Here is a 21,549-nt window from a genome sequence, read left to right on the forward strand (position 1 = left end):
GGACTTAATGGATCTCAGTGCAGCTACAGCTTGAGGTCTGTCTGCTATTACTCTAGTGGCTTCTAAGAGTACAATATGCAAAACCAAGGACAACTAGAAACAAATCATACAAATGACCCATATTCTTCCCAAATTCTCTAAATTGCTGAAGGAAGAAAAGTGAGTTTCTATCTGTTAAAGTGATCGCCTTGCACTGAATCATATAATGTAATACTGGACAAAAATGACAAAACAAACAGTCTGATTAGGCCATTAATTAAAAGGCAAATATAAATAATATCTCAGTTATTTAAAGAACACTACACTATGCAACCCTCAGAGAAAAAAATGTAAATATTGGTATCAATGTTTCTCTTCTCTAACATTTCCTAATACAGAAAAAGAAGCTTCAGCTATAAGATTAAAACAAAAACCCAGTCCCTCATTGATACCAAGAAAATATCCTTTTGAAATACAGTGGTTCACAAACTTAATTCTTTCCACGCTTCTGGTCGCAAACCGAGTTGAACAAGAACTGAATCAAATTCAATGGTTAGGTTCAATGTTGACCTTATGGGGAAATTTGATTTGGTTCTTGCCCAATTCAGTTTGCAACCAGAATTGTGGAAAGAATTAAGTTCGTGAACCAAGGCACTACTGTATGGTTTCTAATGACCACAATCTGAAACTTCATATGACTATAAAAACAAATTCAATTATAAGGGCCATGCAGGAATATAATAGCTTATAAAATGATGCTAATGACTTGATGTGTGACCCATATACATATTTAAATCTTACATATTGCCAAAGAAATTCCATATATGTCTCACGGCATGCTTCTCTGAAGTGAATAAAGTTAATAATTCCACTTAAAAATCGACTTGTCCGTTTTGCTTCTAAAATAGAAAGCAAGACTGAATTAAATCTTGAAACAAGGTAACATAAAAATAAGAAACCATCTTTTCCCATCATATTACTCTGTTCATGTTATATAAAACTCTATACACTGTAACAGAGTACACAATATCTGTTTTAACTTAAAGATCAATATTATCTTTATATTAATAACAAACAAAAATAGACAACTTTTGGGCACAATAGCAGGGACTAAATTGACTCTCTCATCTTAAACATCTAAAAAAACAGTCAAAATGTGTGAAGCAAGAAACTTTCAACACTAGACCACAGTCAATATGACAACAATCCCCAAAAGAATCAAATGAGGGAACCCTGTCAATATACCACCTCACAACTTGGAGAGTTTTTAGGTTGTTGCCTAGACAGGGAGAACATTAACAAAATTCATAGCTCTTGCTGAGTTTAGAAGATACAGTTTAGAGTTTGGAGAGGTCAAAAAAATTAAAATTTATGAGCCTACTTTAGAGGAGCAAGTCATAAGGAGTGAGAATTCTGGAGGTCTGTAAAGGAGTCCACTTAAGTTCTCCTCTGATCAGTATATGAGAATGAAGAAACTACTAATGGTATAAAAATAACCAGAAATATTTATAATAATAAAAAAAAAACAACCCAGTACCTAATAGTGTAAAATTTACATCTGGCACCCAACAAAAATGACCAGATGTGCAAAGATACAGGATAACATCCATAACAAGAAAAAAATCAATATACCCAGAAATAACATAGATGGTAGATTTAGTAGCATGTAACCAAAGCCATTATGAACACTGACAGGCCCCACCAAGAGAGACCCTCACCCAACCGAGAAAGAAAAACCCCAACAGACGTACACTGACTGCAAGAACAGCAATGACCAGAAAGAAGCGACCTACGACCTCACTCATTCACACCTGCAAGGAGACCCACTCTTTAAAAAACCACAAGGCATCTGCTGTACCTTGCTGTACATCACTTTGCCATCACCCTGCTACCCTCACCCCAGCCGGTTCACCGGCCTCAAGCCTATAACCTAAAAGACCCCAAAATTTTCCACCGTCCGAGCTGATACCCCCTTCCCTACTTCAACTCCCCTATATAAACTGTGCGAGCCCTCCTTCCTACGCCAACGGTCTTATCGCCCTTGGCCGACCTGCACCCAGGTCACAATAAACTCCTTGCCTCACTGCTTTAACTTTACCTGCCTCGGTGGTCTCAGACAGTGCTCTGGACAAATCTTACAAAAATATTTTAGTTGTTCAAGAAGGTGAAAAGAAAAATCAGGATTATGAAGACAAAAGGAAAGGTTTTTAAAAAGATCTGAATCAAACTTTTAGGGTTGAAAATTATCTGACATTAAAACTACACTACATGAGATTAACACAGGTTGGATATACAGAAGAAAGAATTAGTGAAATCTAAGACAGTAATAGAGGCTATCTAAAATAAAGGCCAGAATGAAAAAATCATTGCATGAAACACCTATGACCAGAGAGACAAAAGAAGCAATATAACAAAGTGTGTAAGTGGAGTTCTGCTAAAAGAAGCAACAGAATTAAACTTTTACAGACTTCCAGAAATTGTTCAAATTTAATAAATTCTATAAATATATCCAAGAGAATGAACAAATCTTAGCAGGAAAAACAAAACCAAGCAACAACAAACCCAGAAATTCCCCTTCCCAGAGCACATGAGATTCAAATTACTGAAAAACCATAATAAAGAGAAAATCTTAAAAGCAGCTAGCACAAAACAAAGCAAAACCACATTATATGGAATAAAGATGAGACCAGCAGTAGACTTCTCATCAGAAACAATGCAAGCCAAGAGACAATGGAACAATATCTTTAAAACACTGAAAACACTGCCAACTTAGAATACACACTCAAGAAAAACACATCAAAAGTGAAGATGAAACAAAGGCTTTTACCAACTCTACAAGAAATAGTAAATGAAATCCTTCAAGTGTGAAGAAAGTTATACCAGATACAGATCGGGTGTACTTAATAGAATGCAGATTAATGTATTATCAGTGTATCAATTAATTTATTAATTAATTATTAATTAATTAATTTATTTATTTATCATTGTATTAGTTTTAATTTTTCCTCATTTGAAAAAATTCTTTAAAAGATAATGAATTGTTTGAAGCAAATCTAATAACAGTACAAGGTATTCATGATACTTATAGAAGTAAAATTTATAGCACACAAAGATCAAGAATGGGTAAAACATATTCTTGTAAAATACAACGTATTTGAAGACAGATGATATGCAAAAGATATATACAGAGCAAATAATAAAAATAAATAAAATATATTGCAATACACCAAAGTAAAGAAGGATATAAGAAAAACAGGAATAAAAGAACAAGGAGAATATAGAAAAAACAAAGGTAAATTGAAAATCAATCCTATTAATGGATGTAAATACACTAAACACTCCAATTAAAAGAGAGATAGAGGATAAATTAAAAAAGCAAGACCCAACTACATGCTGTCAACAACAAAGACAGATAAGTTTAAAGAAAAGTATGATACAAAAGTATGATATAAAAATAGGCAATACAAATCAAAGGAAAGCAGGAGTGGCTATAATAAAGTCAAATAAAGTATATTTCAGAGCAGAGAATATGTAATGCAAAGAATATAATTCTAAATGTACAGACCTCCAAAACTAGAGCCTCAGGTATAAGAAACAAACAAAAAATAAATAAAAGGCAAAAGAGACAAATCTACAATACTAGCTAAAGATTACATCTATTTATAGTTCAATAGAGTAGTTAGAAGAAAATCTCTATGGATCTACAAGGCTTGACCACTATTAACCAACTGGATCAGAATGTTTAGAAGACCCCACCCAACCACAGAATACATACTTTCCAGTGCACATGTACCATTAACAAAGATAGAGCATGTGGTATGCTGTATAAAAGCACTCAAAGATACTCAGGTTCTAATCCTTAGAACCTGTGCATGTCATCATACATAGAAAAGTGGCTTCAGGGTCATGCAGGTAAAATTAAAGATCCTTACATGGGGATATGATATCTTGGATTTTCCAGGTGGGCTCTAAATTGTAAGTATCCTTGTAAGAGGAAAGCAGAAGGAAATGTTACTACAGACAGAAGGTGGAAAACAATGCCACAATGGAAGCAGAGAGATTTAAAGTTACTATGTGGCAGATTTTGAAGAAGAAGGGAGGCAGCCATGAGCCAAGGCGTGCAAGGAATGTGGCTCTGTACGATAGAAAAGGGAAGGAAATGGTTTCTCAAGAACCTCTTGAGAAAATACTCTCCTAACAATGCTTTAGATTTAGCTCAGTGCAACCAACTCTGAACTTCTGGATTCTACAATCATAGGGAATAAATAAATGTGTGTTATCTTAAGTCACCACGTTTGTGACACTTTATTATAGTCATCATAATAAAGAAATACAGACCATATTTTGAGCTATAAGATAAGTCAGAATAAATTTTAATGAATTTAAATGATACAAAGTACATTTTCTGGTCACAAAGGAACTAAATTATACATCAGTAATAGAAACACTGCTGGAAAATCCCCAAAAGTTTTGGAAAATAGACAACATAGTTTTAACCTGAGAGTGAAGAGAGTGAAAAAGGAAAATTAGAAAATATTTTCAATTGAATGAAAAAGAAAGTGCAACCTATCAAGGTTTATAGGATGCAGCTAAAGCAGGGCTAGAAGAGACTTTACACTAAATCCTTACTTTAGGAAAGCAGGCTTTCAAATTATTGGCCTCAGCTTGTACTTAAAAAACAAAAAGGAAACAACAACCCAGGAAAAGAAAAGAAAAAATAAAACCTAAAGTAAACATGAGGAAAGAATCCCAGAATGTTCACGCAGCTTTGTTCATAATTCAAATATCTATTGTTGATCAATGGATAAAAAAAAATTGTGCTATACACTTACAAGAGAATATTCCAAAGTAAAAAGAAACAAAGTACTAATAAATGCAACAAATGTGGGTAAGTTTCAAAAGCATTATGCTTAAGCTAGAAACAAAAAAGTACCAACTGTATGATTTTATTGATATGAAACTGCAGAAAATTCAAAACTATAGTGATGTCAGTGCTTGCTAAGAATGGAGGTAACCAAAGGAGACTGACTGCAAAGGGACAAGAAGGAACTTTTTAAGGAGGTGCTCACACAACTATATACATTTGTTAAAAATAACCCAAGTTACATTTAAAATTGGTGGATTTTATTGTATGTAAGTGATGTCAATAAATAAGAAAAGAGATCGAAAGGAGAAAAACAAATTTTTAAATAACACACCAAATCTCTCAAAACAAAATAACTTGATGGATAAATATTAAGAGTCACATAAAAAAAAAAAGTCACATAGATTAAGGGACATGTGAGTAATGGTAGGAGAATTTTACATTGTAATATAACACCTGTTATTAGTGATAAAACATAATTTCTCCATGGTAAAAAGTAATTGTTAATTTGATAATACTGTATGATTAATCCACTATGCAACATCATATCTGCATATTATTTGTATTCCCAAATTTTAAAAAAATATTTTTTAAATTTAAGAAAAATTAATCAAAAAGCTTTTCTGTGGATCTACAAAGGAAAATAATTCCAGTAATAAGATATATAAAAATTCATTACGGATGGGATACATTTTCTAAAACCCATTTCCTTTCAAGTTTTTCTTTTATATTTATCAATGGAAAGATAAACTGGTAGATTGAATCTAGAAATTACAAATTGTTTTAAATTCTCACTTACTTGGATATAGAATATCAGCAATCTCAAAGTCATTCACCCGGCAGATGGGCAGGAATGAATCTCTTGAATACAAATTTTGAAAAATGTATTCTAAATTATACATGAAGCCACAGGAATATAACCATTTCATTTTCAAATAGATTTCTGGGTATATATCTCAGTGTTAAAGGACAAAGTCAGAAGTCTACTATAAAGTATAATCTTATAGCATTAAAATTTATTTTTTCTATGTATTATGTAAGTATTCATGAACTACTAAGGTGCAGTAATAGATTTTAATAAATAACATACTCTTGAAGGAATTAAGACTCGCTAAGAACTCAAAATCCTACATAAAGCTAGTAAACAATTTTAGATTTACACCATCTTAGAACGTCAAAGTTTCCGGTGTCCTAACAACTGCCAGAGTTAGAGGTAATTTTGTTTGGTAGAACCTACAACTTTGAATATATGTGGGATGGAGTAGAGAATGAGACAGCAGTACTCCCTCCCCACAAAAATCATATCATTAAAGAGCCTTAATGTAAATATGAATGTATACTAAGAAAAAAAAAATAACTCTTTACTCACAGATGAATAAATAAATTGCTGACTGGCAAAAAGCCCTCCATTATATGTGGATACATGACTTCAGAGTTAACTGGCATCTAAACATAGTAAGTCACAAAATTAGTTACACAAAGATTAGACAAAATGAGACAAATCTTCAGTCATAAAAAATCTGAATCATAGTTAAGCTCAAACTATATTAACTTATTATTAAATTTGAAGAAAACTTAACAGCTCTTGGAACAAAGCCAGAGTTGATATTAATATCAATAATGTTAGGTTTACGACAGGTACTTAATAAAGTTTTTAAATAAATGAAAAACTGAAAAGGTAATTGTGAGCATTTACTAAGTAGCAGGCCCCATGTTAGACATTTTGTATAAATTCTTTTTTTTTTTTTGGCACCAGGGATTGAACTTGGGTCCTTGAGCTCGCGAGGCAGGCAGAGGAACCACTGAGCTAAATCCCCAGCCCCATTCTCTCTTTTTTTATAACAACCCTATTAGGAAGTGCTACCCCTATTTTATAAACAAAGAAACTAAACCTTAGCAAGGTTTCATAGTAACTAGGTGGCAAAGCATTTGATTTTTAAACAATATGCAATCATACTAATGAGATTCTAGACATTACATTCTCAGCACACCTTCAGATGATGCCTTGATGATTTCACGACAACAAAAAAAGATTAGGAAAAATGGTCTTCCCTACTAGAAATATCTAATTTGCTAAATGCTCAGTTGCCTCATTTCAATTGTTTCAATATTATTTTGCATATCTTCTATTTTAATCTGAGAGTCCTTCCCAAGAAGAGAACAATACTGTAAAGACTTTTCTGCTGTTTAATATAGTCTCTGAAGACAGACTATAAATCTGTGAACAACTGCATAGCATCAATAATTTGTAAGTGTCATTTAGATCTTTTACTACAGTTTTCACCTTACTAAAGCAATCCATATAAACCATTATTAGGTCTAAGATTCCTTTGCATTTGACATTAATTTCATATAAGTCTTTGAATTTGTTAAAGATCAAGCACTTCTTATCCAAAAAGATAATAGGCATTGTTAGCAGAATTAGAACAAAAATAAAAAACAAAGATTATTTTGCCACATTGTAAACTCACCATGTAAAAATGCTCCAGTCGAATTCCATATACTATTTGTAAGGCTCTCATGTAGATCATGTGTAATACTTCAGGCTACATTACAAAAACAATTTTTAATATTCTCATGCATGATTCTAATGCTACATCATTTATCATTATCCAGTACTGTATAGTCAATGACTGCAAAGAAGAAAAGGGCAACAAAAGTGCTCTATTTCCCTTGAAATATTTCAAAATTTTTTCCAAATTTTAAAACTTCCAATGATACTTACAATTTGTTCATATGTAATAAACGGTAAAGATGAGTTGCTTAACAAGTTGCAAGCAAGTATATCCAAATCAAATCCAAGCAGCCCCAACCACATTAGCCCACAGAGCTAGTCTTTTAGAATAGGCTGTCATGCATGTGGCAGAAATTTTGGAACACCAAGGATGTATTTTTAAACACTGCAAGAAACTGGTTTACTGCCTTAGATATTAAGGTTTTCTTAGATTTAAACTTTAAGAGAACATTTGGAATAAGGGGTATAGGTATAAAGGGGCAATAAGGATTTTTTTTATTTTTGTGTTTTCTCTCTCTTTTTTTGGTACCGGGGATCAAACTTGGGTCTCTGTGCTTGCGCAGCAGATGGCCGTAAGGATTTTTTAAATCTTCTAAATCAGTAGTTCATAAATGCTGGTCTGTGAACATATTCTAATCTATATACAAGTTTACTGAATGAGCAATAAATGACATATAAAAAATATGGCAGTCTTTTCATAAAATAAAATTTAAAGACCTTGCATTTACTTTTGAGATTTTTCCTCCTATCTTGAAGAGTTAAAAAGTTCTAAGATCAAAAAGTTTTAGTTCTACATCATTAAATCAGGTTTTCCTATGTTATCATTTCAAGATCAACACAGGAAACTGGAAGGAAACCTGGAGATTTTCTGTGACACATAAATACCTCATTTTTGCATTTAATAACTAAACATATAAAGAACAATGCCTGTCAAAGCAAGTCAATTCCCTCTTGAGGCATAACACAAGAAAATTAATCTCTAAACCCCCAAAGAGGCTTGTTTCTGAGCATTTTTTGTGGTTGGAAACCATGTGGAATAAGTTCCATCAAGTCCTACCAATAAATGATACTCTCATACCACCACTCCAACAATAATAAAAAATTTAATATAGCTATAGTTTAAAAGCTTTAAAAAAAAGAAAGCAACCATGTTAAAGAACTGAATTCCTAATGGGAATGTTAAAATTGCCCAACATATAAACCAAATGTTATTTTAAAATTACACTAAGCGAGATTTTTCTTTAGATTAAAAATGACTGGCCTGTATCAAATAACATGATAGATGCCTTTCTTGCCACACCACAAACCTAATAGCTTACTTTGTTCTCACATACCAGATCCATATGCACATACAACCAAATTTTACCTTTGGATTTGGGTAAAGATCATTCTTGGAGAGGTTTTTACCATCAGCTCCTGTTAAAAATTTATTACGAATATGAACCACAATTTCAGCGACATTATATCTGGGAAAAGACAAAGTTTCCATCTTGCAAGTCTCCTAGTCTGAAGAAAGAAAAAACAAAGATCAGACATACAGCCAGTACTTCTCATTAACTAGAAACTGATAAACATAAAAACAAACCTTGAACAAGTCAAGGTTAACTATTCATAGAGGTACCAGCTATAATCAAACATCTTAGTATGATACAGATTTCATATACATATATATATATATATATTCCCTAGTATAACTTATTTCAAAGTAATACATTCATTTTATGCTAATTTTCCTAATGCTGTTTGTTCTCTTCCATAAAGGAAGGATTTTGGTTGATAGACAGTTGGGAAATCATGTATTTCTCTTTATACATTTGGGGATCAGAAGATTTAAACAGATCAAAGATCAATCCTCAAAGCAAAGCATAAGCCAACATCATCAGCAAAAGCTATATATGAACAACAGTAATACAGGAGAGATAATGAAATTGTATTCTGATTTGACAACTTATTTAATATACCCATAGTGGGATGGATAATATGCTTTAAGATGCAAAAGAGAGAGAAAAGAAGAAAGAACAGAGGCTATAATTGGCAGGGATTTCTATCACTAGAGATAAGAACTTTTAAATTACAAACAAGTTCCCTCATGTATTCAGATAGTGACTTATTCCTATCTATGCCCCCTTAAGTAGTGGTTCTCACAATTCCATGTCCCTTTCCTCCAGGGCACATCTGGCAATGCTTGGATACATTTTTACTTGCAACAACAGGAGTGGAGATGCTGTTAGAATATAGTGGGTACAGGCCAGTGATGCTCTTAAATATCATATGATGCACTGGGTGGCCCCTCACAGCAAAGCATTATCTAGTTCAAAATGTTAAGAAGGTTGAGGATAGGAAACTGTCCTAGGGCATTTATCTATGGTGTAATACTTATGGCAATGTATTGGGATTACAGTTATAGAATTCTGATGGCACATTGTGAAATTCCACTCAGTTATGCCCCTTTCATCATCTCTACAACTGTCTAACAGCAATAGCAACACTAAGAGCAAGAGGAGCAGTAATTGGAGCCAATGCCTCAATCACTCACGTAAATATTATTTAATTATCCACGGACTCCCCTACTCTCCAGTAAAGCAGCGTAACCCCAAAGACTCTCAACATGAATATATTCAATTCTGCAAACAAACTAAACTGGTCTGCAATTCTGGAAATCCATTTCTTTAGGCTTCTAATGTTTCCTAGAATATGAAGGTTAAAAAGAAGCCTTGGCAATGTGCCTAGCCTCTGAAAAATGTAGGAGGCCTTCCTCCAAGATGATTGTCAAGTAATATCTTAGATCTGCTTGAAAACATCACAGGATTCACTAACTCAAGTCAACTTTTTCCCACTTCAGCACTGCTGTAATAATTAGATGAACCTTCCTCATACTGTACAGAGCTGTATGTTGTAACTTTCATCTGCTGGTCCGATTTCTGGTCATTGCAGCTACATAGAATATATTGGATCTGTTTACATGGTACTACTTTCAAAAATGTCATGAAAGCTACATCTCTGCTAAGCTTTCTCTTCTTCAAGTTTAAGTTTAATTTCCTTACATATAGCCATTCTTGTATGACATTGTTTTGGAAACTACCCTTTGTGTGAGGAAACAAATCACCTTTTTCTTACTCTGCTCACTCAACAGTCAACATAGAAGACTTCTGACCAAATTGGGAGAGGGGTCCCCCACCCACCAAGGGAGCAGACAATAATGCAGCCCAGCCCAGTGTACTCTAATTCTGACACTAATTACCTAGAGACAGTATTAGAAGTTACCAAATACTACAGGCAGAGGGGTATAGTCCTCAAGACTGCCCCCGCACCCAGCCCCACTTGATATGCCAATTGGAAGCCCTAGATTATTTCCCTGTTTCTGACCAACATGCTATTTACTGGAGTTCCCATCATCCCTTCCTTGAAGTTGATTTATTTGCTAGGGCACCTCATGGAACTCAAGGGAACACATTTACTGCTTTTGTTCCCGACATTTACTGTTTATTATAAAAGATATTACAAGAAATGAACACCGGATGAAGATGGATACAGAAAGGTATGGGGGATGGGCCATGCAACCCCCAGGGATCTCCAAGCATTTGGCTCCTCAGATCTGGTCAATTTGAGCTTTTATGGAAGCTTCATTAAATGGGCATGACTGGTTGTATCACTGGGCATGGGTGATCACTCAATGTTTGGCCTCTCCCTTCCTGGAGATTGGCATGTGGGCCTGAAAGTACTAACACCCTAAACTTGCCAGGATCTTTTAGATCACCAGCCTGAATTCTGGTAGCTAGAGGCTGCCAGTTGTCAGTCAACCATTAGCATACAAAAAGACACTTAGCATTCTGAAGGTTTTAAGGATTTTAGTTGTGAATCAATTACTCAGGACAAAGATCAAATATATATTTCACAATATCACATCATCTGGCTTACCTTCCTATAAAATATTATTTTGTTGATGTCTTCTTAAAACATAACATCAAAACTAAATACAATACTCCATCTAGTGGGCCTAGGGCAGAGTATTAATATAGCAAGGAATGGCTTCTCCAGACCTAAACTACAACTGTAGCACTTACTAATATATGCTTATGATCAACTGAAACTCTAAGAACTTTTTCAACATGATTCACTTATATCAGCCAGGATTTCCCCATGTTCTTAACTTACTATTATGCATACCTTAAATTTTATAACTGCAAACCCTTATTTTAGAGCCAAGATCATTTTGAATCTAGATTTGGATACTTCACGTTATTGGGCGTCCCTTTGCCCAGCATAAATGTGTAAGAAAGTAAAATATCCCACCCCAAATATATTTCTTTGGTATATTTCCAGTTGGTTTTGGGGAGAAATTGCATACTTCTATAGGCACAAAAATGGCACTCAAAAGCTGTCATTTTGTAAAAAGAAATTTAAACTTATCTAAATTTGTAAACAGCAAAAGCAAGAAGAAACTTTTATACTACACACTGTCATTTCTGCATAGGAAACATTTTCGCCCAGGAAGAGACTGGGTTTGCTCTGGGCCAGACAGACTACCACAGGTGGCTGTCACCTGGAAGACTTTCAGTGTAACAAGATAACTGCTCACTCTGCACCTCTTCCTCTCAAACTTCCAAACTCTGTGGTCACCTCCCTTCCCTCCAGAAGCCCAAATCCCCTTTCTGTTTATCCCTTTTATTCTCATACTGTCTGTGTGTACATGATTCCTGTGCTTAGGGACATAATAAATTCTAGGGTTTTCCTCCTTTCACTTATTTCACAGACTAATATCATCAAACCTTCAAGAAGGAAAAGAATAAACACAACACTTCCCTACATATGCACTGTATATTTTCATCTAAGTCAGGTTTAAAAACTATTGGTAAAAGGAAAAACCCCCAAAACAATTTACTTCTCCAAAATAAACATCTGGACTAAAGATTATAGTATCACAAAAGACAGTAGATGTAATACATCTTCATAATTTTCATCACATCTCTCCACAATGTTTTGTTCACTTGGTTGTTTGGTTAATGCTTCTAAAACATGTAATGCATCATGTAACATTTGTATGAAAATACTTGAATTACCTTACCCACCACATCAAACTTAAATTTATGTGCTTAGTTTCTAAAGTCTTTAATAATCTAATGAACTATCTGCTCTAGGTTGTTTCATTTTGGAATCGCTTCCCATATCCAAATTCTGTCATTCTTTCATCGTACAACTAGTTTCAATTTATTCTTGTGTGTGTGCGCTTGTGCGTTCTCTCGCGCACAGGAATAATTTGAGCTTTTAAGTGGGATAAAATACATATATACACAGACTCAGTACGTACATGTAAAACGACCATTTGGCATCCTAGCCAGTAGCACACACTGTCTGCTAATTACCTCTCGGTGACTCATTTATTTGCAATACTACGTGTTAAGCAGAGCAGATATTAGAAGAATTATCTGTTAAACCTCACACGCTTCGTTTTGCTAAACATTCGCAGCAATCACAACTCCAGGAGGAAAAGATTAAACAAAATAAACAACTCCCAATATCGCAACATGCTAAATAAGACGTCCCTTGAACTCCTACAAAGGGGGGAAAATAAAAATAGCACCCTAGGACGCTCAACTTTCGGATTATGGTATTTTTCACTTTGGGTTCATAGTTTTGGATATGGCTAAGGAATGTCTGAGTAATAACGATCCATAGAAAGTTCACAAGCAAATGCAACCAATCAAGCTCTATTAAGATCACCCTTCCAGATATACATAAATATAAGTTTAAATTAACCTGCTTCTGGTCGAATCTCTTTCCAGTCTATACTGCACAGACAACACCCATTAGTGTCTTAGGAACTGACCTCAGGTCTTTCGGGAACTAAAAATCAATTAACAGGAGCTAGGGGCTGGCCCTCCAACTTTCCAGGAGCCAGTTTCTCCAGCCTCCTCCCTAGAGCCGTGCACTACGGAAACACTTGGAGCAGCGTTCAGATGCGAGGAGCTGTAGGGCACCTCAGTCTCCCTCCTCCGTCCTCCCGGAAGTGCTCGCTCTCACCTACTGCATTAGCAGCCCAACAGAAGAAGAGGCGTTCGCAGAGCGGCCACACGCAGTCAAAAATCAGCAAACGCCAACCGTTGTCCCTTTTCAAACCTGCCGCCTCTCACTAGAAGTCCCGCCCCTTTCTTCCCAGCCCCCTTCCACCCGGGACGGTTGCCGGTAGGGCTCAAAAGACTCAAGGAGTGTAGGGTGTAAGTGTGAGAAAGAAGGTTGGGCTCCGGGTAGGCGGAACCATTGTTTGTTCACAGCTGGTTTCTAGCCGGAACCAGAATTCCGCAGGAAGCGGCAGCGCCGCAGCTAAGGGGAGGAGTCTGAGGTGGCCTTCAGTCAGTGAGTTTTCCAGAACTCTGCTACGAGGTCCGGGGCCCGCGTGGAGAGCAAAAGGGAGCAGACGAGTTAGGAGACTTTGGCTAAGCTCAGGGTGACAGAGGAGAAGGGACGGGAGGGATATCAGCGAATCAAGGGTAAGTCAGTGTCCCAGAGAAATAACATCAGTGTTTGTTAAGCAGCGAGCGGGGAGCTGGTAGATGCTCTTATAGACATTATCTCATTTAACCTTTATTAAAACGCTGAGGTCGGGGAGCGGATAGAGTGCTGTAAATCGCAGAGAGATAAGTAACTGATCGTAAGCCACGCACAGTAATCAGCCGTCTCGCCAGGAGAAGGACTCGATCCTCTGGGTCTGCGTTGGTGAGCGAGAGGTGCAGTGAGTCTGTTTCTGTGCTCAAGTCCTCACTTTCCCGAACAGGAAAACTGCCCGCCACCGAATTGTTCCCCCAACCCGCACAGGTCTGGATGAGTTAGAGTCTTCGGCTAAGAGGCCTAGATTTCTGTTTTTTTGTTTGTTTGTTTGTTTAACGTGGATTTTCAAGGCAAAAGTGGAAACACCGCATTTAATACAAGTCAGTATCTTGCAGAAGACGTGCTGGGTGTGGTTGTCCGAGGAGAAAGCTTTAAATAAGTTTTCTTAGGTTTGGGCCCCAGAGAATTTACTGGTTGTGGATGGAGTCTGAACTGAATGACGTGAAAAATACTGCGAGAAAAGTTGTTTTGAAAACAAACAAGTACTCCGATGCTCTGTTAATGTGGGTTGAAGACTTACACCTACTGATACAGAAATCTGTACTAGTTCTAAATAAAAGTACATTTCATATTCAGTAGTTTCTCCTTCTGTGTTCATTTCCTGCTACAAGTCCCAGAGGCAGAATCTAATAAAACTCAAAAGCAGGTTAGAAAAATAAGTTTATAAAAATGAAACCCAGTTAGGTGAGGAGAAAACAAGAAGATCTTTCTGGGGCCAGGGATTTGGCTCAGTGGTTCTGCCACCTGCCTCACAAGCGCAAGGTCCCGAGTTCTATCCCCGCTACCAAAAAAAAAGATCTTTCTCATTGGCACTTGCCAAATCAAACTGATTATCCCTTAGAGGCAGGGAAGCGGAGCATAGTATAGTGCTTGTGAGCACACTCCAGAGTCAGTCTCTGACCACCCCACTCCCTAAGTGGATTCAGGCAAGTTGTTTAAAGTAACTGAGCTGGTTTCCACATGTTTAAAATTGTAATAACAGACCTATTTGCTTTATAGAGTTTCATGAAGATTAAATTAATTTTTAAGTGCCTAACAGAGTTTTGACTACTCAGTAAGTATTAGATGTTATTTCAACTATTATTTGTACATGGACCCTAGTAAAACTCTTACAAATGGTTAAGTGCGCAACAAATGCCTGAACTGTTGTTTAGAGTCTAGACAAGAAATGAGAGACCTACATGAAAGCCAAGATTAGAATATTTCATATGGAAAGCAAAATGAGGTTAAAAAAAAAGCAGGACAAGAGAGGTACATTTTATTTTATGTACTATAAAGATTTGGGGGGATAACAGTACTATAACTGATGAGTTTAGAATTCTACTGGGATTTAAATTATTTAAGAAAAACTAGTGTTTATTCAAATTATCTTAGTTAAAAGGATAAATCTGGCTTTTTCAAAATCCGGTGTGAAGTGAAAGATGGAACAGTAGAATTCTTATGCTACACTTTCTAGAGCTGTGTCATCACCATAAAGACACTGACTACTGCAGAAAATTAAATTCCAGTACAAAGATACTCCTCGGAAGACAATGGGATTACATCTTGTTAAACTACTGTAGTTCAAAATATTTTAAGTCATAAATGTATGTAATACACTTAACCCACCAAACATGATAGCTTAGCAACATAGTACATTGTAGATTATCATTTCACTTCTTAATAGTGTGGCTGACAGGGAGCTTCATCTTGCTCTCCCTGCCCAGTGTGGAGAGAGCATACTCTATGGCATATTGGTGGTATGGGAAAAAATCAAAATTTGAAGTATGGTTTCTATTGAATGCATATTGTTTTTGTACCATTGTACTGTTAAAAAATCATAAGCAGAACCATCATCTATTAGAGACTGTCAATATTCTTCTTGACTGTAGCGTATTTTTCTGCTCCTGTGTACCCTCACATACACTATACTACTCTTCTGTTTTATTTTCCTTGTCAGCCTTCCTCATTTTACCTCCTTTCCCAGCATAGACTGCATGGTTTATTGGCATCCATACTCCCTGTGCCTGATGCTGCTGACCCAGCCTGTTAAATCTTAACCCTGAATCTGCCCTTTAAATCCTCAGATGAAACCCAGGAAATAATAACATGACATAACATACAACAGATTCTCAGAATTCAAACTCTGCTCTCCTTGATTCTTAACAATTCCTTAATTTACCGTTAGTCAGTTCCTTATCCTATAACTTTCAGTGATTTCTCACAAGTTTTTTTGGCGGGGGGGGGGGGGACTGGGGATCAAACTCAGGTCCATGCGCTTGCGCAGCAGGTGGCGAAACCACTGAGCTAAATCCCCAGCCTCTCACAAGTTTTACCACCTATCTCAATCCCCTTTCCAACTTCAGCACCTCTCTACTTGAAGGTGACCAAAGTAGTCTAAAAGGTATTTTTTTAAGCACTTAACACATATTCCTTCTATTCCAGTGACTGTTCCTTCTAATTTTAATTGCATGTTCCTCTTCTAGATTGCACTTTAAAGGCTGATGACAGACCTCTAAAGACTGAATGGATCTTTGAGTGACAAGACAACATTCAGTGAGACCATGGAGGGCTACAGATGGGACTTTAATGCAGGTGACATCCCTGTGCTAACTCGTGCTTTAAAAAAATCTCTTTCTTAAAGGCCAGCAGTTCCAACTTTTTTTTTTTTGGTAGTGGGGATCGAACTTGGGACCTTGAGCTTGTGAGGCAGGCAGCAGAACCCCTGAGCTAAAGCCCAGGCCCAGAGGTTCCAACTTTTATTTCTGCTTTGTTTTAGTATATCAGTAAAGACAAAAAGTTGATTCATTTGATTTAACATAGTAGGAACAGGGGAAGTACTGTAACTGGGCTCTTTCTACTTGGCATCAGTCCCTCACTTATTTGCATATAGATTTTCTAGGGACCATACACACATTGTCAGTACCTTCTTCCCAGTTATTTGAGAAAATTAAAGCCTCATTCAACATATACCTTAATTTCTTGCCACCACACTTTCCCCAGTGCCACATTTATCTGTTTTTCTCTTTTCTATCTGAGACGATAAAATGTACCTCTTCCACCAATGCTGTAGTTCACAGCTTCTCTTTCTAGACCTTTTTGCCGTATTTGATACAACTAATCAGACCCTCCTTTTGCATTGCTCCCATTTTTTTCTACTTGTCTTATGCATCTTAGTGGATTCTTTCTCTGCCTGCCTTTTAAACAGTATTTCTCAAAGTTTCAACCTTGAGTGTTTCTGTCTGTATTTTCCCCTTGTGTAGCATCTGCTTTCCTTGTTTTAACCTAATGTGTCTACTTATGGATCCTAACACTACTGCTATGTCTGACTTCTCCCTTGAGCTTCAGACTTTTATTTTCTTTACTTCAAACTCTGTAATTCGTCTTTTCCTTTCATTCCCACTACCAATTCTATGTCACTGCAGCTAGCCTTTCCTCCCCCACATACACAACCAAGTCTGTCTTGTAAGTAGCAGCCAGAATTAAGGTAGGTAGGATAGAAAAATAAATACAGGTAAAAAGGAGACAAGGAAAATCATAATCTTAAAATAATACTTTTAAGGAAAACTGTAGTCTCAGGGCACAAAAGTTATCCAAAGTTACAGTGCCTTTCCTTCCAGGAAACTTACTTCAAAAAAATTCCTGAGGGTCTAGAAGATGCATGCAGTAAGTCTGTAAATTGGGGCTAGACCCAGAATTTTTACCTTTAAATTGCTTTTCTTCACATATACTTCCAACCTCAAGGAAGCAGCACTATTGAGTAGCAGATCTCTAAACTTCAAACACATGCAAATAGTTTGCATTTTAACATAGCGCACGAAATGGGTGGCCTGACAGACAGTGTGACACATCCTATGTTGTAAATTTTTTTTTTTTTTTTTTTGATACCGGGGATCAAACTCGAGACTTTGTGCTTGCGATGCAGGCAGTGGCATCACTGAGCTAAATCCCCAGCCCCTTACATTGTACATCTTTAAGCTAACCCTAAGACCACAGGAAATCCCCCAACCCCAGACCGTAATTAATGCATCTCTTTCTTAAAGACTGTATTCTTGCTGTATATACTTTTTAAATTCTACTTAATAAACCTTTCCTAGTGCCTCTTAATGATGTGAAAATTCTATTTCTGCAGCTGGAGTCAGTGGGGAGGGGGTGAGTTGAGGTGCCCACAGCCTCTTTGGAGGACCTCCTTGGACCCCTAACAAAATGTCTAGACTCAAGTGTAAATCTTACCATTTCACTTTTCTACGTAAATTTCTATACCCTCTAATCACGTTCAAAATTATGTTTGAATCCATAGCCTGGTATGCTGCTAGATCCTCCATGATCTTGCCACTGATACTTTTCCATTCTTCTCATCCTACTCACTGCCCATTCATTGGGCTGTTTTAAAATGATCTTTGAGACATGTTCATGTTGACTCTGTCTGGACTGTTATTTTCTTTCCTTGATTCTTCTTTACTCTTGGTTTTCAGAAGTCTTCGAAAAGGCCTTTCCTTCTGTCACAATCTTAGTTGATTTCTTTTCCTTGCTTCTCAACCCTCATTTGTTCATTCAAAAAATAGTCATTGAGCCCTAATTTTTTGTGAAACAATGAGCTATATACTGGGGATACAATAGTGAGCAAACAGATATGGTGAGAATCAACCCAATATCTGATCTGGCAGAGTTTATGTTCTTGTAGGAAAACAAATAATTTTACAAAAATCCTTTTTTTTTTTGGTACTGGGGATCGAAATCGGGTCCTTGCGCTTGCGCAGCAGGCGGCAAAACCACTGAGCTAAATCCCTGGCCCTAAAACAAATAATTTTAAACAAAGAAAAGGAGTGGTGCATTCTGTTTGGCTCCAGATTTTGGAATATCCAGGAAATGACCAGGTTACAGTATGAAGAACTAGTTTTCTACATAGAATTGACAAAATTGGTAAAGGCCCATGAATGAGAAGAGAATTCACTTTAGGAACTGAGATTCCAGACAGGGCTGGAGAGTGAACAAGGGCCAGGTTATAAGGCAGATTGCTGGTTAAATTAAGGGATTTGTATTGTTTTTTTAAGAGTAATACTGTAAGTTTGAAGAATTTCAACATGATTAATTTCATTTTACATTATAAATTAGACTAATCTGAGAAAAAGGAATTGAAGAATGACAAAACTGGAGGAAGAAAAAACAGGAGATCATTGTACTAATCCAAGGAAATAACCTTTACTAGGGTACCTTTACCAGTGTACTTGGAAATAGATACTAAAAGAATTAATGGTAGAACTTGGTATCTGATTGGATTGTAAGGGCATAAGTAGGAGAAATAAAAGATGGCATTCTGTAAACAAGTTTTAGTGAAAGACTATACTATTTGCTATCATGTATCCACACGTTAGCCTGTCTTTCTATATTGCAGATGCTGAATAAACATTAAAGAATTAGGACTGAGCACCTAGATACATGGGGTACTGTTTTCTCATTTAAGAAAAGAGACAAACTCATTTGGGAGGTGACTGGTGATTGAATTTTGGACATATGTAGATCAGAATACTTCTGGAACATATATATGACATCCGGAAACATTGCAATTTGATGAATGATTCTGAAACTCAAGAAGAGAGATCTGAAGTAGATTCTTTGCATACATAAAAAAGTTTTTATTATATTGAAATGTTTTTTTTTTTTTTGTCTGTCTTTACCACTCTCCAGGGTGGATCTTAATGACCTTTGATTATATAGCACTTAATATTATGCCTGGTATGTACTGGATATCCACTGTATATTGTTGATCTGAACTGCTGCCTTTAAACATGCTCATCTAATAGGAAAAAGCAATAGAAGCAGCCTCAAAAGACTTTCTTTTTCTTTTAATATATACTTTAGTCTTTTTGCCCCCCATACCATGTGCTTGTATTTCCTGTGAGAAATTGAAGATGACAAAAAAAACTATTCCATTTTATTTTCACAGACTTAAAACAGAAGCTATTACTCCAACTATGATCTGGTCAGTAGAGAGTGAGATATTATAATACTATCCAAGGTCATGTTAGCATTTTCACAATGTCACATTATTGATTGATTTGTAAATTCTCTGGTGATATCGTTCATGCCAGCATTAAGTTTATGAATAATATCTATTGATGTTTTAAAAGTGATGACTAACCATGAATAGCAGTCTGAAGTGAAATTATGAACACATATTAAGGGTGGCAAAAAATCTTTGAGACTATGTATTATGAGGTATAGATAAAATATATGAAAGCAGAAAAATATCATACTTTTTTACTTGTCTGCCATTTCATATGAGAGAAAATAATGATATGTTTCTCCTATCATACAACATTTTTAGCTTGCTAACATTTCAGGTAACATTTAATATAAAAAAATCCTTTATTCACAAGCATTGTAATAGCCTTTGTACATCTTAACTGCACTTAATTTGAATGCCTAGGGAAAAATGTATAATGCTTGTTTAATTTTGGGGTTAGTATTGTTGTGTATAGTTTCACAGATATACTAAAAAAAGCACTAATATTTAAAGAAAATGAAAAATTGTACCTTAGTATCATTTTTGTTTATTCATAATATTCACTGGGTGGCGCTGTTGTTCTGATGTTAACCTTACAATTTTGTTTCATTTTTTTTTAATATAAGTAAACAAAATAAACGTGATAAGCGTTGAACACAGTGTTTTGGATGAAAAAGGTAGATTCTAAATTTATTGGCTTTAAAATACATGTTTGAAGTTCTCCTTAAGGAAACCGGCATTGAATTCAAAGTGCCTGTCTGCTTTTTGTTTACCCATTAATCATTCTAGGCCTGTCAATCTGCTTCACTCCTCAGCTACACTCTTCTTTATTTTAGTGGTTTGAGGAATTGACACATACATCTGCAGTGCCTTAAACAGTGTCTTTGTTAAGGACTCAAATGGAATTTTCAGTTTGAAAAAAAATATTTACCCTATTCTAATTCATACTGAGCTCTAAACCAGACCCAAGAAAGCAGAAAATTGTCATGCTGTATTCCACTCTTCTGGTATCCTTTCCCCAACTTCCACATAAAGCTATATATAATATATCTCATATTTTATTAAAAAATTTTTTTTTCAGACAGGGTGTTGCTCTGTAATTCAGGCTGGCATTGTACTCACTATATAGCTCAGGCTGGCCTGGAACTCACATTGATCCTTCTGCCTCAGCTTCCAGTGCTGGAATTATAGCCGTGCTCCAACATACCTAGCATTATATCTCATATTTTAATATAGTTGATAAAGAGAACATGAGTATTGGGGAGACACGATGTTCATACAAATTGAAACCAATAATAGCACGAATCCAATGTTTGAGAATTACTTTTTTGGTCATAATTCTGATGTCATCACTTCCATAGGTTTTTACTTTTTTACAATCGTGAATACTGTTATCTAGACTGAATCCTCTAATATGGACTGTATTTAATATATCCTTAGAAGAAAATTGATCATGTTTAACTCCTCAACATCTTTTCATAGCTTCTAATCTTCTTTACTTTAAAAAATGAGACCCTATCTGAGTGTACACATTTCCATATATGTGCAAGTAGTATCTAGTTTTATCCTTTGTTTTTGAAAAACAATCATCTGTCAATT

The 21,549-nt window shown here is 35.8% G+C and overlaps 1 protein-coding gene and 1 pseudogene across 5 annotated transcripts in view; one reads left to right on the forward strand and one right to left on the reverse strand.

The window, feature by feature from the left end:
* Nuf2 (NUF2 component of NDC80 kinetochore complex) overlaps window positions 1-21,549 on the reverse strand; it is a 62,663-nt gene that overhangs the window by 23,272 nt on the left and 17,842 nt on the right. The window contains exons 1-6 of one of the 4 annotated variants that reach the window (XM_004865177.3): window positions 13,380-13,538; window positions 8,725-8,864; window positions 7,315-7,389; window positions 6,213-6,289; window positions 5,643-5,704; window positions 781-878 (exon numbers count right to left, since the gene is read on the reverse strand). In XM_004865177.3, the coding sequence (XP_004865234.1) occupies window positions 781-878; window positions 5,643-5,704; window positions 6,213-6,289; window positions 7,315-7,389; window positions 8,725-8,847 (435 nt within the window). In that variant the 5' untranslated portion in view covers window positions 8,848-8,864; window positions 13,380-13,538. Of the gene's footprint in view, window positions 1-780; window positions 879-5,642; window positions 5,705-6,212; window positions 6,290-7,314; window positions 7,390-8,724; window positions 8,865-13,115; window positions 13,539-21,549 lie in introns of those variants that run through there. The other 3 variants (XM_021244626.2, XM_004865176.3, XM_087190855.1) reach the window with 3 other exon arrangements.
* Window positions 13,649-21,549, forward strand: part of LOC101714138 (eukaryotic translation initiation factor 2 subunit 3, X-linked pseudogene) — a 40,654-nt pseudogene continuing 32,753 nt past the window's right edge. The window contains exons 1-2 of the transcript XR_015443008.1: window positions 13,649-13,846; window positions 16,430-16,538. The product of XR_015443008.1 is annotated as a eukaryotic translation initiation factor 2 subunit 3, X-linked pseudogene (transcript). The remainder of the gene's footprint in view (window positions 13,847-16,429; window positions 16,539-21,549) is intronic.

Source organism: Heterocephalus glaber, unplaced genomic scaffold (genome assembly GCF_053883595.1).
Source record: "Heterocephalus glaber isolate CG9 unplaced genomic scaffold, H.glaber_assembly_v1.0 deba00001561, whole genome shotgun sequence".
NCBI lineage: Eukaryota > Metazoa > Chordata > Mammalia > Rodentia > Bathyergidae > Heterocephalus > Heterocephalus glaber.